At 39.4% G+C, this 15,699-nt stretch overlaps 1 protein-coding gene across 2 annotated transcripts; it reads left to right on the plus strand.

Annotated features, from left to right (window-relative positions):
• The first annotated feature begins 8,871 nt into the window (after positions 1-8,871).
• On the plus strand, positions 8,872-14,770 carry LOC144708601 (alpha/beta-Hydrolases superfamily protein). 2 transcript variants are annotated; one of them, XM_078582001.1, is made up of 11 exons: positions 8,872-9,030; positions 9,732-9,799; positions 10,201-10,271; positions 11,055-11,297; positions 12,520-12,683; positions 12,774-12,829; positions 12,915-12,967; positions 13,093-13,213; positions 14,100-14,197; positions 14,344-14,462; positions 14,546-14,770. In XM_078582001.1, exons 1-10 carry the CDS (start codon positions 8,927-8,929, stop codon positions 14,413-14,415), a joined length of 1,050 nt encoding a protein of 349 aa, XP_078438127.1. In that variant the 5' UTR covers positions 8,872-8,926; the 3' UTR covers positions 14,416-14,462; positions 14,546-14,770. The 2 variants fall into 2 exon arrangements, with proteins under 2 accessions (XP_078438127.1, XP_078438128.1); XM_078582002.1 differs by having other exon boundaries at positions 8,883-8,952.
• The last annotated feature ends 929 nt before the right edge of the window (positions 14,771-15,699 follow it).

Consider the following 15,699-nt stretch of genomic DNA (forward strand, 5'->3'; position numbering starts at 1 on the left):
CTTTCTCTCTCCAGATGGACATGCATTACTGCTTCTCAAAATACCGATGATCTTCTCTCTTTCTCTTGAAGCCCATATGTAACTTTCTCTGTCAATTTTAAGATCTTGTTCAATGACTTTTGAAAGTTCTTATCTCTGTCCCTCTCTTAAATAAAGATTACCCAGGGCTGCTATTAATTTTTAGCATTCTGTTCAGTAACATTTGGAAAGCTGTGCAGTCTCTCTCCCTTTAATGAAGACTACCTTGGGCTGTTTGGTTGTCTCTATGTAAAACTTTCAAACTCCATTCTTGCAGCTTTCTCTCATTTTTCACATCTTGTTTAATGACAGTTGAAAATTTTACGATCTCTTTCTCTCTTAAAGGAAGATTTCCTTGAGCTGCTCTTTTGATTAACAAGACATTGGGAAATTGCAGTCTCTCTCTTAAATGAAGATTCGCTTGGGCTGTTGTTTTTTGTCTCCGTGTAAAACTTGCAGACTACATTCATTTAAAATTCTCTATCAGTTTTGACATCTTGTTCAATGACATTTGGATAATTTTAGTCTCTCTCTCTCTTCATTGAAGATTATTTATGACTGTTACTTTTGCCTTCATGTAGAACTTTCACACTCCACTCATGTAACTTTCTCTATCAGTTTAAACATCTCATACAATGGCATTTCAAAATTTCAGTTCCTCTCTGCCATAAATGATGTTTACGGTGAGCTACGTTTTTTGACTCGGTGTAAAAGTTAACTTTCTCTCTCTTCTTTTCATCTTACCATGTTTATTTTTTAAATTTGTGTCGTTCTCTCTCTTGCATTCGTATAAGTTATCTCTCCCGCATTTCCTTTCTCTCGCTTGGTATAAATGTTTTGAGTTCGCTCGTGCAATTCTCTCTTATTATGTGTATCATTATTCTCTCTCTCTCTCTCTCTCTTTATATCTCTTGGATGAATAAGATTATTTTCATGACAAAGATGTTGGTGTTTCTCTATTGATCACGGAGGATATGGTGTTTCTTTCTCATATTTATTGGTGAGAACAAGAAGTGTGATCCCTATTTAATTTATTTTGAATTTGTTTTGCTTTCTGTTATGAAAAATATGAAGAGTTGTCCTCTTCTCATCATAGTCATCTATTTTTTGCACTTTTAGGCGTTCTTCTCTTCTTCGACAGTGGACGCTTGGATTCAAGTAATGTAAGATTTTATTATCTCTATTTTTCCTGCACGTCTTATAATTTTAATTTTTAATAATTTCCAATGTTATTTGAGATATATTTGCACATCGCAATACTAACCCTCTTCGCGTTGATGATTCAAATTATTTTTAAAATTGGTAATTTACTTTTTTTGGCGTTGAACTCTCTGCAGAGTTATAAATATGTCTGTGGGTTGTATAGTCTTTTTATAAAACCTGCATGACGAAAATTTATGGTGTTAATGCATGTTCTATTACTATTTACCATCCGTCACTTAACAGGGCCGATTACGAGTGCAAGGTGTTCGGTTTTGAGTATAATAGAGATGATGACTCAGAATATGATATCTGTAAGGAAGTTGAGGAAAGTGACGTGTATTTAAGTGCACCAGACGAATATTCCAGTGAGGAATGGAATGACGAATTGGTAGATCATAGCGAGTATGACGATTCATAGGATGATATGTTAACCCCCGATGGTACCGATGACGATGATGAAAATCGAAGGTACAGATACAGGGGCAATACGTATGATCCGAGATGCCCCAATGAGAGTTTTATATTTCAAGTGGGCATGAAGTTTGAATCGGCGTCGCAATTTAGGGCAGCTGTGAAGGACCACGCTATTTGGAACGGATTCAACATCACTTTTCCGAGGTCCGGTGACCGGAAAGTGGAGGTCGTCTGCAAGGGAAACTGTCCGTGGAGGATATATGCTAGTTTGAATGCTAGGAGAGAGGTGTTTGTTGTGAAAACGCTTAATGATACTCATATGTGCAGCAGGACGCCGAGCAATAGCCAAGCTGATTATCACTGGGTTGCGAAACACTTCTTGGAGAAAATTCGAATGAATTTGGATATGAAGGTGACAGATATGATGCGGGAAATAAATGATATGTTCGGAATCACTATTTCAAAACAAACATGCTATAGAGCCAGAGCCGAGGCGCGCACGAAGCTTCTAGGAACATTGGACGACCATTACCACATGCTTCCCGCATATGTTGCCGAGTTAAAGAGGGTAAATAGGCGTGGTACTTTTGAGCTGGTTCTTGATAGAGCGACCCCAGATTCCTTGGTTAGGTTTAAGAGGCTCTACATATGTTTCGATTCGATAGCAAGAGGGTTCCTTGAAGGCTGTAGACGAGTCATTGGAATGGACGGATGTTTTTTGAAGACCGAACTGAAAGGCCAACTATTGAGTGTTGTCGGCAAGGACGGGAATAATCAAATGTTCCCCATCGCCTGGGCGGTAGTTGAAGGTGAAAATCAATCTTCGTGGACGTGGTTTATTCAGCTACTGATGAATGATCTAGGAATGGTGGACGGAAATGGCTGGACGATTATTAGCGATCAGCAGAAGGTACTTAATTTATTTCTTTGGACTCTTATCGCTTATTGTTAGACACGTGTAGTACATTAATAGATGTGTACCGTCTAACATTGTGCAGGGACTGGAGAACGCAGTGTCCTCCTTATTGCCCAATGCGGAGCATAGGAATTGTGCTCGGCATATCTACGCGAGTTGGAAGAAGAAAGGACATTCCACGACATTTTTGAAGAACTTATTCTGGAAAGCTGCGAAGGCCACCACGCACGAAGATTTCCAACGGCTGATGAGGGAGATGAGCAGTGTGAACCCACAAGCCGCGCAAGACTTCCAAGATATAGGTATAAAGAAGTTTTGCAGGGCGTACATTAATGAGGACAGAAGGTGTGAGGTGATCGAGAACAACATTTGCGAGTGCTTCAACAACTACATCATGCAGGCCAGGTCTAAGCCAATCATCGACATGTTGGAGGAAGTCAGAGGTGCAATAATGTAGAGGGTAGCAAAAAAAAGGGAGTTAATTTCAAATAAAACTGATACGTTATGCCCTCGGATAAGGGAGGTGGTCGAAGAGAACAAGAAGAAGTCCAGGAGATGCACTCTTAGGCATGCAGGGAAGTATCAATTCGAGGTCACAGACTTGGGAAGCAGGTTTGTGGTCGATGTACTTCACAGAACATGTAGTTGCAGATATTGGGAGTTAAGGGGCATTCCATGAGCCCATGCTATATGTTGCATTCATTGGGTCAAGGAGGACCCCGTCATTTTTATCAGTGAATGGTTCAAGAAAGACGTATACCAACTAGCTTACACTTATGGTATCCCGCCAATGAATGGAAAAAACCTATGGAGTGAAGTTGATGGGAGCTATGTATTCCCTCCTCTTGTGAGGAGACAACCTGGAAGGCCCAAGCTGAAGAGGAGGATTGACGTCGCTGAGAAAGAACCCACATTACATAGATTGTCGAGGAGAGGCCTGCACATGACGTGCTCCCTCTGCCACCAAGTTGGGCATAATCGGAAGACATGTACCCAACCAAAAATGGAAGCTGGAGGCCAGGTACAGTTTCAATTTTATGTCTAACTTTGTTTACATGTGTCATCATTTTTTTCCGAATGTTAACCAATTAACTTGTTTCACTAATCATGCAGGGATCTCAGGAAGCTACATATCTGCCAATTGTTGAAGACCATCGCCGGTGAAGTTGCAATTCGGCTATGAAACACAACGCGCTCAAGCTTATTAATCGCTCGCCCTAAAAAAATATTTGTAGAACAGGATTCAATTCTCGGTTGATGATACAAACTTTGTTATCCAATTCCACAAAATTCTCGTTCATGTTCGCCGTTCTGAATCGCCGTTGATTAATCCATGCATTTCGGTACTTATTCGTCCTTCCTGTTCACCCTTCTTCTTCGTCGTGGCCCATGTTTTCACAGTAAAACAATAGGTTCTTACGAACTAAATCGGCCAGTGTCATGCCTACTTATAGTATGTATTCTCCAATAAACCAAGAAATTGTCTTCCAATAAAACATATTTCATTATGTTCCTCGCGACCTCAAAATTGAGTCATAGAACAGAATATAATTCACAAGTCTGCGAAAATGATACGTCCTCATTCACAATTCGATACAAGTGATCCATCATGCTTGCGAGATGTCGGCAAAATTGATATGGCCTCATTGAATGCCCGGGGCACATCAAAGGGGGCGGGAAGGGTTGAGCCAAGCAGTCCACCTCCGGTCCGTGCTGGGTTAACCTCCAGGCATGGTCGAGCTGCATGCTCCCCGTCATTAGCTCTCTGATAAGCTGATAAGCTGCATGCTCCCCGTCATTTCAATGCCTCCTTCACCGTCCCCTGCTCTCACCCAGCAAGAACATATTTTAAATTCAAATTGCCAATCAATAATAATGTTTAACTTTATTGAAATTCTGTTTATTAATAATAAACGCATGGTGCAATATAGTTGTTCGTCTCACCTGGCAGAGAATGCAGCCCGGCTGTGGGGAACTCAGTCTCCTACGTTGGAGTTTTTTATCTGTGGGGAACACAGAATCCAGCCAACTCACTTGCTTTTCTTGCCTGAAAATTTCGGTATCAACCGAGATAGGAAATTTGAAATATGTTTTTCAATAAATTCTCAAACGACATAGGTGCATATCTAAAAGCGTTAAATGAAAGAGAATAAAATAAAGGCAGGTTCACATCTATAGGAGAAAAAATAATGTTCAATTGTAATGCGCCTTGGCCAGATCTTGGGGCTGTAAAATTTCAATAGCAGAACTAAGTTATCGTTCATCGACCAGCTCAGAAATCTGCGACTGGAGAAAATCCTTTGTGACACTGCTCAAATAAAGATGAGATTTCAGAATCTCAATCAGATGTACATCATCAGTCGTCTGGGAAAGGTAGGAGAAGTTATTATGAGGTGTTTCTCCTTATTTGATTGATTCTGCTTTCTTCTGGAGGGCTTGGCGTTCCTCAAGGTAATTTCTAGCACCAACATCTTCAAAGGTGCTTGACAAACCATGGGAGATTTATGATCTTTCTTTTGCCTATATTGCTGCAACTGAATAGAAATGAGGATAAAAAATGAGAAAAATAGCATGAAATATCCGTAAAGAGCAAGAAACTGATGCTTGGGACAATGAAAAAGCAACATGAAAGGGAATTGGGGCAAGAAAAACCTTCTTCCGTCCGGCGGCTAATAGATTCGTCGTGTTCTTCTTTCTTTCCATTAGATCTTGCAGCATGGGCCAAGAGGGAACCGGGGGGTCAACGATTCAATCCTCACAAGAATCTGCTCTGCAAAGAGACCCACCAATTAAAGAAGCAAGAAATTGAATCCTGAAGCAGCCTAAATCCATGACGACCGCAAGAGAAAAGGCACAGATCTACCAAGAGAAAAGGCGACGCGGAAAGAAGGCGTCAAACCTAGGACGAATCAAACTAAGAAGCAAAACAATCAAAGATGAATCTGTTCATCAACAGATCCATCCGCCGGAGAACTGTACTGCTTAAAATAAATCTTGATTCAAATCACGAGAAACCAAATTTCCAACAGAATTTGACAAAAAAAGCATATGAAAACAAATTCGCTGCGTCTAGAGAATTGATTTCTTGGCAAATTGAAGACAATGCTCCGATCCGCGGGAATTCTTCTTCCCCTCCTTCTCCTTCATGCGAGAATTCTACAGAGAGAGAGATTGAAATTTGAGATCCAGTCAGTCCGCAGTCTACCATCACTCGTGGATCAAAGCAAAAAAGAATCGGCGAGGAAGAAGAATTGAAGATCAAATTTGAATGAACCCTAGAACAGCAAGCGCAAATGAACGAATGGGTATGGAAGAGCATGAATTTAGCTCGCCCATCTCCTCTTTATCCCAGGGCACCTCCGTGACCCGAGAGCAGGCGTTGATGACGGTGTTGTAGGTGAGGACCGTCGACGCGACAGAGTAGGGCGGCCGCTTCAGCCGATCGAGGAGGGCGAGGGCGAGGGCGTGCTCGCAACGATTCCGGCGCCAACGACGTTGATCAGCGCGGAAGCCCCTTCTCCCTCGCGCCCTTTCTTCCTCCTTCTCCACCGTCTCCTTCTCCTTCGTCGCCTTTCTCAGCTCTCTCCCGGGTGACTCACATTGGGCGGGCTAAAATCTTTCTTTCTTCAAATCGCGCAGTGACGTGGAATCCACGCGGCTGCCACGTGGATTCCGCCTAGGTGGACTCCGCCGGAACTCCATCTGGAAACCACGTAGACTCCACGTCACAGGCTGCGGACCAAATGGGACTTCGGGCTGTGTCGCGGCAAAAAAAAAGTAAGGGCTGTAACTCAAATTTTCGAAAAAGTTCGGGCCACACCATGATATAACCCCTGCAAAAAATCATTTTGTTGAATAATTACTTACAGGAAGAGGAAGAGAGGCGCAAGCCCAGAATGATAGAGAGAGGCGAGAGATGGAGAGAGGGAGAGAGGTGACAGACGGAGAGAGGGATAGGGGCGAGAGACTGAGAGAGTGAGAGAGACGACAGGTGCAGAGGGGGAGAGAGGCGACAGACGAAAAGGGAGCGAGAGGAAACAAACAAAGAGGGGGAGAGAGGCGAGAGAAGGAGGGAGGGAGAGAGGCGACAGCCGAAGAGGGGGAGAGAGGCGACATCCAAAGAGGGGGGGAGGCGACAGACGAAGAGGGGGAGAGAGACAAGAGACAGAGGGAGGGAGAGAGGCGAGAGACGGCAAGAGGGAGAGAGGCGACAGCCAAAGAGGGGGAGAGTGGCGACAAACGAAGAGGGGGAGAGCGGTGACAGATGAAGAGGGGGAGAGCTGCGACAGACAAAGAGGGGTAGAAGGGGGGGGGGTCAAGGACATCCGTTCCGTCACCGGGACGTCCGTTCTGTTCCGTTTACTTCAATGGACGATTGCCGGAACGGACGAATGATGGAGTCGTGAAGACGGCGAAACAGTGACGAATGATGAAAATGACGAAAAAAGTTTCATCGGACGGATAACAGAACGAAAGTTTGTTCCATTCCGTTCCGTCCGTTCAAAAGCGTCATTCATTTTCGTCCTCCAGTTCTAGTATCACATCACGATTACATCTTAGATCTTCTCAAGAAAGCATGCCAATTGATGTAGAAACCTTCAAAAGTCTGGTCAATCTAAAGTCTACCAATGAATTGAGGAGTCATATCTGCGGCTGATTGAGATATTTTGTTTTTAGTAATCGTATTCGTCCTGATATTGCATTTGCAGTGAGCCCCCTTGGTGAGTATATGCACAAACCCTGTGAAGTACACCTTTAGGCTGCTCATCACATCATGGAATATCTAGAAGGTACAATTATCCAAGGTTTCTAGTTCAAAAAAGAGAAACACAAAGGTGTTACAATTTACTCTGATGCTAATTATGCAAGCTCCGTGATGAATAGAAGGTCGATGTTAGGGAACCGTGCGTATGTGTGAGAGCTTGGTGAACTGGAGAATTACAAAAAGCAACATGTTGTTGCCAGGTCTAGAGCTGAAGCTGATTTTAGATCAGTAACCCAAGGTACATGTGAGAGCATTTTTATCAGCGGAATCTCATATGACCTATAGTTCCCATTGGATGGAACAATATGCGTATACTGTGACAATAAGTCAGCCCTCATTATTGCGCATAACCCTGTTCAGCATGAACGGTCATGATTTCATGAAAGAAGATATTGAAGCAGGGATTATCTAGCTTCTGTTTGTGCAATCCTCTATCAGGTTGAAGGTATGTTTTCCAAGGGGTTTCAACCTTCTGCATTCTTCAAGTTAGCCGGCAAGTTTGGCACAAACACCATCTACACCAAGCTTGACAAGGGGATCTTAAACAAATCCCCGTACTATATTTTTTTCCACTGCTTCATTGACTTCTTTATTTACATCAACTCATCTAAAAATGGGCCAATCATGGGCCCAGGCTCGAGCCCACACTCGTCGCACATCAAAGCCCAAGCATGCTAATGTATCTCCTGGGTATTTAAACCCCAGACTTTGAGCAGAATTTGAGCAGGCTGGCTGCTGGTATGTTTTGCTCCAGTAGAATTGGCAAGTTCTTATAAGGTTCTAAATATGAGTTGGACATGACTTCAATACTTGGTCCATTGGATTGTCACTTAAAATGTTGCTTTAAGGAGATCATGGTTGACTTCAAAATTGAATGAGGATCAGCCTATAATATCGCTTATTTTAAAACTGAGATCAAATGAAAAGTGGACTGAACTATCAGGAATCTGAAAGTTCCTCGATATTTTATAATTATGTCTGTTTAATATGCATTTAATACAGTCTTATAAAAGAAGCCCAATTGACAAATGTATATATTCACCTTATGCTCATCAGAAGCTACGCTTCAACAAGGTCTTAATGCATTTATGAAGCTTAAGCTTCATTATATAATGATGCTCTTCAATATCCAAATTAGTCAGACTATGACATAACTATCTAATTTATGAATCCATTGATGAAGCTTATGCTTCATTATCTAGTGATGCTATTCAATATATGAAATAAGTAAAATTATGATATACCAATCTAATTTATTGGAAACTAACTTGAGACAATTCAATCAATGAAAATGCAATCTTTTGAAATATTAACTGAATTTACCCCATATCATTTTCATGCATGTTGATCTCTTTCATGTGTCATGGACTTCTAAAAAATTTGGCAATGAACTTAGGGCATGGATCACATATTAATGCAGAAAATTTTATAATTTTATATTTAGTTGCTGGCTAAATATTTCATGATGTAAAGCCTTTTTCTAGAATTAAATTCATTTCAGATATAGTTTTATGAAAAATGTTGATTGCTATATAAAGCTGGAAGGGGGCTGGTTGAAGTTTCCTTATAGCACAGAGGAAATTTGTTGAAAGTTCTTCTTTGGATCGGAGATGGGCGACGATGGGGGATCTGCCTGGTTAGTAACATCGAGCAACAATGGAAGAGACTCTACCGCTGATCATCTTGTCGTCTTGGTCCATGGAATTCTTGGGAGGTTCTGAGATTCCTTTGATCCGTGCCTTTTTTGAATTTTCTGTTTCGCTGTCTATCATGTATCGGATTTTATGTTATTTCGTCAATTTTGAGAGATCGTGCAAGAGGATCTTCTTCTGTTATTTCAGAATTTGGATTCGATCTTGCTGATCTTATTTTTAACGGAAATTACGGTTGAATGAAAATCTTCGTTCTTAATCTCTGTTGACTTGGTTTGATCTCTACTTTTTTCGCTGCTTGTGTATCCGAGAAGTTTCCTCCTTTTTTGGCATGGATGAGAAGTCTATCAATCATTTAAAATAAAGTGCGTTGTTTAATTAATTTCCCAAATCTATGTTATGACAGGAGGAAAATAAGGTCAACGACACGTTCAGTGTCGAATCTACAGTACATCCTGTTTTGGTCTCTGGTTCTTTCTGTGTCTCGAATCCATATCTCTCATAATATTAAACAAACTTCAATATCCGTTGTTTCTACCCTTACATAATTTTGTTCAAACTTAAGATGAATGTTGATTAAACTAGCCAATGACCTCACAATAGGCATCCCATGGATGTTAATCAAAGATCTTTTGATTTATGTTTAAAGTTTTTGAATTCTTTGTGCTCGGTGGTCTTCACGTTTTATCAAAAAGCAAGAAAACCTTCCCAAGCTAATCAAAATACTATAGAAGATCTGAAGATGAGATTACTTTTTTGGCAGCACGGATGATTGGAAATTCGCTGCTGACCAGTTTGCGTTGAATCTGAAGGAAAAAGTATTAGTGCACTGTAAGATCTTTCTTCTGTCAGCCTTTTTTTTGATATTTAGAAACTGTAAAAACTTATGAACAATCCCCTCTCACATCTCCGTTCTACCGCTGGGAAAAAATCTCAAATCTTTTCTTTTTTATTTTGGTCCTCTGAAGTTAAATCAGTTCTTTACTAAAAATGTGGGTTTGCATCTTTAATTTGGTTTATGGTCAAATGAAGTTTGTTATCTTTTTCTTCATAAGACAAGGTGTGATATTTCTCTCACAAAAGATAGTATTGTTCACTGTGGATTCATGGTATTAACTTAGAGATTTTACCTCTACTTAGCCATGCATTCAGAGAGTGTATTGCTGCATAAAGCCAGGAAATGCATGTGACAAATCCATTAAATCCACTCGGCTCATTGGTATTTTTTACAGGTAGCAGTTGTAATGCCTTTAAACTGACTCTAGATGGTGTTGATATCATGGGTGAGCGTCTGGCAGAGGAGGTTAGTTCATAAAATTTTCATTCATTACGATTGAGTGAAATTTATTCCAATCTGGCAGGTTTTTTCCTCTGACCTCATTTCTTTCAATCTTTGCATCATGTAAAAAATGTCAGTCTGGTCTTTTTTTTTGCATCCTATACTATAAGAGAAGTTTTATGAAAAATGATTTTGGGCCTTTGCCTTTTTCTTTGTGAACACAGAGGACTTCTGCGTGCTACTTCTGATTTTTTTTTTTTTTTAAATCATTCATTATAACAATATCCTATTGGTTATTATGATTTCTTTAGATTCCACAATGAAATTTATAAATTTATATCGCTTTGCCTTGCGTGTCACAGTTATTTTGATCGATTTGTGAAAAATATAAAACTAGGCCACTCTGATCATTATTCAGAGAAGAGAGACACAGAGGGGAGAGAGAGAGATAGAGCGATATCTATTGATTGAGGTTCTGTGAAAGTATGCAAATAACTTATTTTTTGATATCGTAAAACTTTTTTTCACAGTTAATTAGATTTTTTTTGTGAAAACTATGGAAGCAGAGCACCCTATCATTTTTCAGAGACCAGAAAAAGGGATGGAGAATAGATCAAAATAAAGAGAGAGAAAAGGATAGATAGAGATTTTTTTTTTTTAACAAAGGATAGATAGAGATACAGAGAGGAGAGAGAGGAGCGAGAGAGATTTAGCACCTACAGCATTGTGCAAGTCAATTATTTTCTGATCACAAAACACTGGTAGCACAGTTATTCAGATTGATTTATGAAAATAATGTTAAACCAGGTCTGTCAGATCGTAATTCAGAAACCAGAGCTTCAGAAGATATCGTTTGTCGCACATTCTGTTGGTGGGTTAGTTGCAAGATACGCAATTGGAAAGCTTTATGAGCGATGTGGGAGGAGTGACCCTCAGGAGACTGACTCCGATGATTGTGACAAAGGTTCAATGGGTACAATATCTGGATTGGTGGCCATGAATTTTATTACTGTCGCTACTCCTCATCTTGGATCCAGGGGAAACAAGCAGGTAGCCTTCTTTTACAAAATGATATTGGTTTGACATTAATTACCTTCTCACATCGCATCTATTACGTTTTTCTTGACTCAGAAGTCCTTAAATTTCTTTTTTTGATTTCATTTCGTACCATTCTTTGTCTATTCTCAAAGCAGACATTTCCATTGTCAGGCAAATAAATCTATAAAGCCTTCTCAGGGAGGAAATTCCTCTTTCTACTCAGAGTATTGTTTTTGGGGGAGTTATTTTATTCTACTTTAATTCAAGGAACTAAGTTTGGATCACATGGAATGGTAAAGTTTGATAATATCTCAGCTTTTTTCAAAATGATATCCTGTTTGGTTTAAAAATGTGCATCTTGATGGCCATACCAATAATAGAGATTCTTCATCTTGTTCATCATCTTTCTTATTGTAATATGAAAACGAAGAAATAGAGGTGCAGGTTCTATCAATAGTAAATGATTCAGAACTCTGACCTTGGGTATTTTTGAGTTTTGGCTTGAGAGTAGATCCCATTAAATAATTATTGCTCTCCCCTGAAGAGGGGGGGCAAGAACGTGATAGGATCCTTGAGATGATCTTAACCCTATCTAGGGGTAGTTTTGTCATTTAGCCCACAGGGGCATTTTAGTCATTTGCTATTATGTATTTCCCTTTAAATAGGGATGCCCTCCCTTTAGGAGGGCAGTGAAGAAAGAAGAAGAAAGAAAAAGTCTCTTGTCTCCCCTCTCCAAGTCTAGGTCTGGCCTCCCCTCTCCATCCACGATCCCCGTCCCTCGCGATCGTCTCTTCCTCACTGCATCTCCAGGCGGCTCGTCCCCGGCTGATCTCTACCCCCTCTGCTTGGCCTCCTCTACGATCCTTCCCGTTTCTCCTCTCTACCCCGGGAACTTCTACCTCGTCTCGTCCTCTACCCTCCCTCCGATACGAGCCCAGAGCGGGATCGTATCAGAACGGATTAAACTGGCTGGAAGATCCTCCCAGAGTGTATTCAGGCTCCGATCTGGGCCTATAATCATTGTAACTTGTATCCCTTTCTCTATCACTCTCTCTAACTCTTTCTCTCTACACTCTTGAGAACATTTTCCTATGGGGACTTACCAAATCTTTCTTTGACAAATCAAGTTACCTATCAATAGGATCCAAACTGTTCTCCATTTGGAAATGAATCTGGTAAATAATTTCAAAATCATCTTTTCCAAAATATATGTGTGACGATATTTCAATTCCAGGTCCCATTTCTCTTTGGCGTCTCTGCTTTGGAGAGGCTTGCATGCCTTGTTATCCACTTGATTTTCAGAAGAACTGGCAAACATCTTTTCCTCACTGATAATGATGAGGGAAGACCTCCACTCTTATTACAGATGATTGATGACTCTTTGGATATCTTCTTCATGTTAGTAGTCTTCTTTGGCCTCCTTAAAACCATTTGTCTCGTCAATCTCCATTTTATTGAGACTACTCATGTAGATTTTCTTTGTTATAGGTCTGCTTTGAAAGCATTTCGGCGCAGAGTGACTTATGCAAATGTTGGCTATGACCGTATCTAATCTTATTTTGTGTTCATTTTTATTTGGCCACACCTCTAGTGTATAATTCTTTATGCCCTTGACTAAATCTCTTCAAGATATTGTTGGATGGAGGACATCATCCATCAGACGCCACTCAGAACTTCCGGAGGTACTTTTGTTTCATTATTTGATGAGAGTTCTTATCGGGATCCTTCAATGCCTTTGAATACATTCAATATAATTTATTATCTTAATTTTTTTTTTTCGAAATTCGTTCATCCCTTTCTTCTCAAGTGGGCGGAATCTATGAATGAAAAATATCCCCACGTCGTGCACGAAGAGTATTCTGAAGGGTTTAACGCAAGTGACGTGGGGGAGAACCGCGCCAAGGTTGACCTAACCGGCAATTTAGAAGGTTAAACGATTTTCTCTTGATTTGAATAATACTTTCTGGTCGGTTTCTTGATGATAATTTTTCTCAACTTTATTATGAAAGTGGGGATATTTTATTGGAAAAAATATTGATGTGTGTGATTCGGAACTTATTTTATTATATTGGTTTTCTGATGCTGCCTGAAGCATTATTAACTAATGCGTCATTTATACTTATTCTTGGAATAATTATTGATACGTGTGATTCAGACCGTATTTCATTATCTTGGTTTTCAAATATAAATTTATGAACTCATCATTTATAATTATTCAAATTCGTGGAAAGACACTCCCAAATGATTATTCTCGTGGAAAAATTCACTTGAAGGCAACAAAAATGAAAATATCTAGTTTCATACTGGTTTTATGAGAATTATAAAAAGATGGAAATTTGTTTGTTCACGTGCTCAACTTGAGATAAATACACATTCTATTAAGGCACACATTTGAAGGTAATAATGAATCCTAAATTATTTTGTCGTATTTTAAAGTTTTCTTCTTCATTTAGGTGAACTTTAATTTTCACATAACCACTGATTTTTAATTTACGTCATGACATGAAATTCTCAGTATTGCACATTTATGACTTTTCAATATTGGAGATCCATTCGATAGATGACTACAATGAAAATCTATGTTATAATTTTTTGATTGCACATCTTAAGATCACATATTGGGAAATTTATAATACCTTAAATCATGTTTTTCCTTCTCTCTGAATTATTCCGAGGACTCTATTCCAAATTTTTCCTTCTCTCTGGAAATTTCAAATTTCATGTTCTACGCAGATCATCTCCAAATAAGATACTGAATTGAATGTGATGAGTATTTCTTTTTCCGTGCATATTTCAATTGCGTTGACTTTTCAGAAGAGCTAGTCAACGGTCTCTCACAACTCTCGTGGGAAAGAGTTGACGTCAGCTTTCACCGAAGCAAGATGCGGTTCGCTGCCCACAGTGTTATCCAGGTTCAGATCTTGTGTCCGAGAAGATTTTCATCTCATCCATACACATATGATGATCCTCCTTTCGTCTCCAAAATTTTCATTCTCTCTAACTGTATGGGAAAGATTGCTTTCTAACATGATATCTCATATAGATTTCAATTATGCAGGTCAAAAATACTATCTTGCATTCGGAGGGGGCTGATGTCATTCAGCATATGATTGACCATTTTGACCTTTGATCTTTTCTCACCTTCCTCGATTACCGAACTCAGCTTCATTTATTCTGGTATTCTTTAGACTATGTTTGGAGAGCTCTTTTTTCCTTTCTGTTTCTTCTTTAGACTTTAACTCTCTATTTCCTTGTGACAGATATTTCGGCTTGGAGGGGGCCTTATCTTTTGTATTGGAGGTGAATCCCATAGCTCATTTTTTTGTGTCACAAATCATTAGGCAAAAGTAATACCTGTGCAAAACATACTCCTTAACATGTAAATGACAACATAATTCATTTCACATCTCATCCGAGTGTATGAGTTATCTTTAAATTCTTGATGTATTATTATCTTCAATTTTATGTGAAGCTGTGGATGAATATGATGTTTTTATTTGCTAGAAAACATTGGAAATCAACAAATGCAACATTGTATATTAAAAATTCGGTTGAGTTATCTTAATGTCGGGCTTCAATTGGACTAAACAGTGGTGCACTTGTTCTCTCAGAAATATTAAAAGTTGATAAGTTTGAAGCCAAATTCATGGATAATTTGGCCAACAAATTTATGTTAATTTATGAATCTATAATATCACTGCTCAATAAGATGATACTATAGTGTGTTATTTATAATTTCGGTGCTCTATTGACAATTTTCATGTAAGTATATGTGAAGCTATTATTTTCCCCTTGAGAGTAAAAATCTCAGTAAGTGCAATGCATTTTTGATTTTGCGTCAACCTAATACATAATTTTTCAAAAACGTTGGTTTCTCAAAAAGTTGTTCTCTTGATCTAATTATCTGGAGTCAACAATTTGTATGTCAAAATTGCAGCATAATAACTTATCCTAATGAACTGTGAGTTATATTGTACTATTTCACCATGACATTATAGAAATATGGGGCATGGATGTTGGATGTGTTAATATGAAATGGAAGTAAGGCTTGTGGATGGATGACAGTATGTCATCCCTTCACAAACTGTCATCCTCTACCGTTTAACGGCGTGGAGAACGCGCGGTCTGAAAGAAAGGACGGGCTTGAACTCTCACATTTTGTCCAGATGACTGATGATGGCGGATGATGGACGACAATGTGGGATGCTGGAAATTATAATTAAATATACAGCATTTGATATGTTGGTAGAATTAATCAACTACTTCTGACTTTCAAAGAAATTGCGTAAAAGTCCAGCAATATTTGCATTGCTCGTAATCTCATGGTTTTGTTGGATCCTATTCATAAGTTATAAGTGCAAGATTTTAAAATTTGGGATGTCGGATTGGAGACAATTTGTCCCCTCCTGTCCTG

This window comes from Wolffia australiana, chromosome 10 (genome assembly GCF_029677425.1).
Source record: "Wolffia australiana isolate 7733 chromosome 10, ASM2967742v1".
In the NCBI taxonomy this organism is placed as follows: Eukaryota; Viridiplantae; Streptophyta; class Magnoliopsida; order Alismatales; family Araceae; genus Wolffia; species Wolffia australiana.

Bases quoted from the DNA above. Each gene is read 5' to 3' on its own strand.
- LOC144708601 (XM_078582001.1), top strand. From the start codon at position 8,927: ATGGGCGACGATGGGGGATCTGCCTGGTTAGTAACATCGAGCAACAAT. The intron at 9,800-10,200 runs GTAAGATCTTTC...TATTTTTTACAG, and splicing joins GGAAAAAGTATTAGTGCACT to GTAGCAGTTGTAATGCCTTT. The intron at 13,214-14,099 runs GTTAAACGATTT...TTGACTTTTCAG, and splicing joins CCTAACCGGCAATTTAGAAG to AAGAGCTAGTCAACGGTCTC.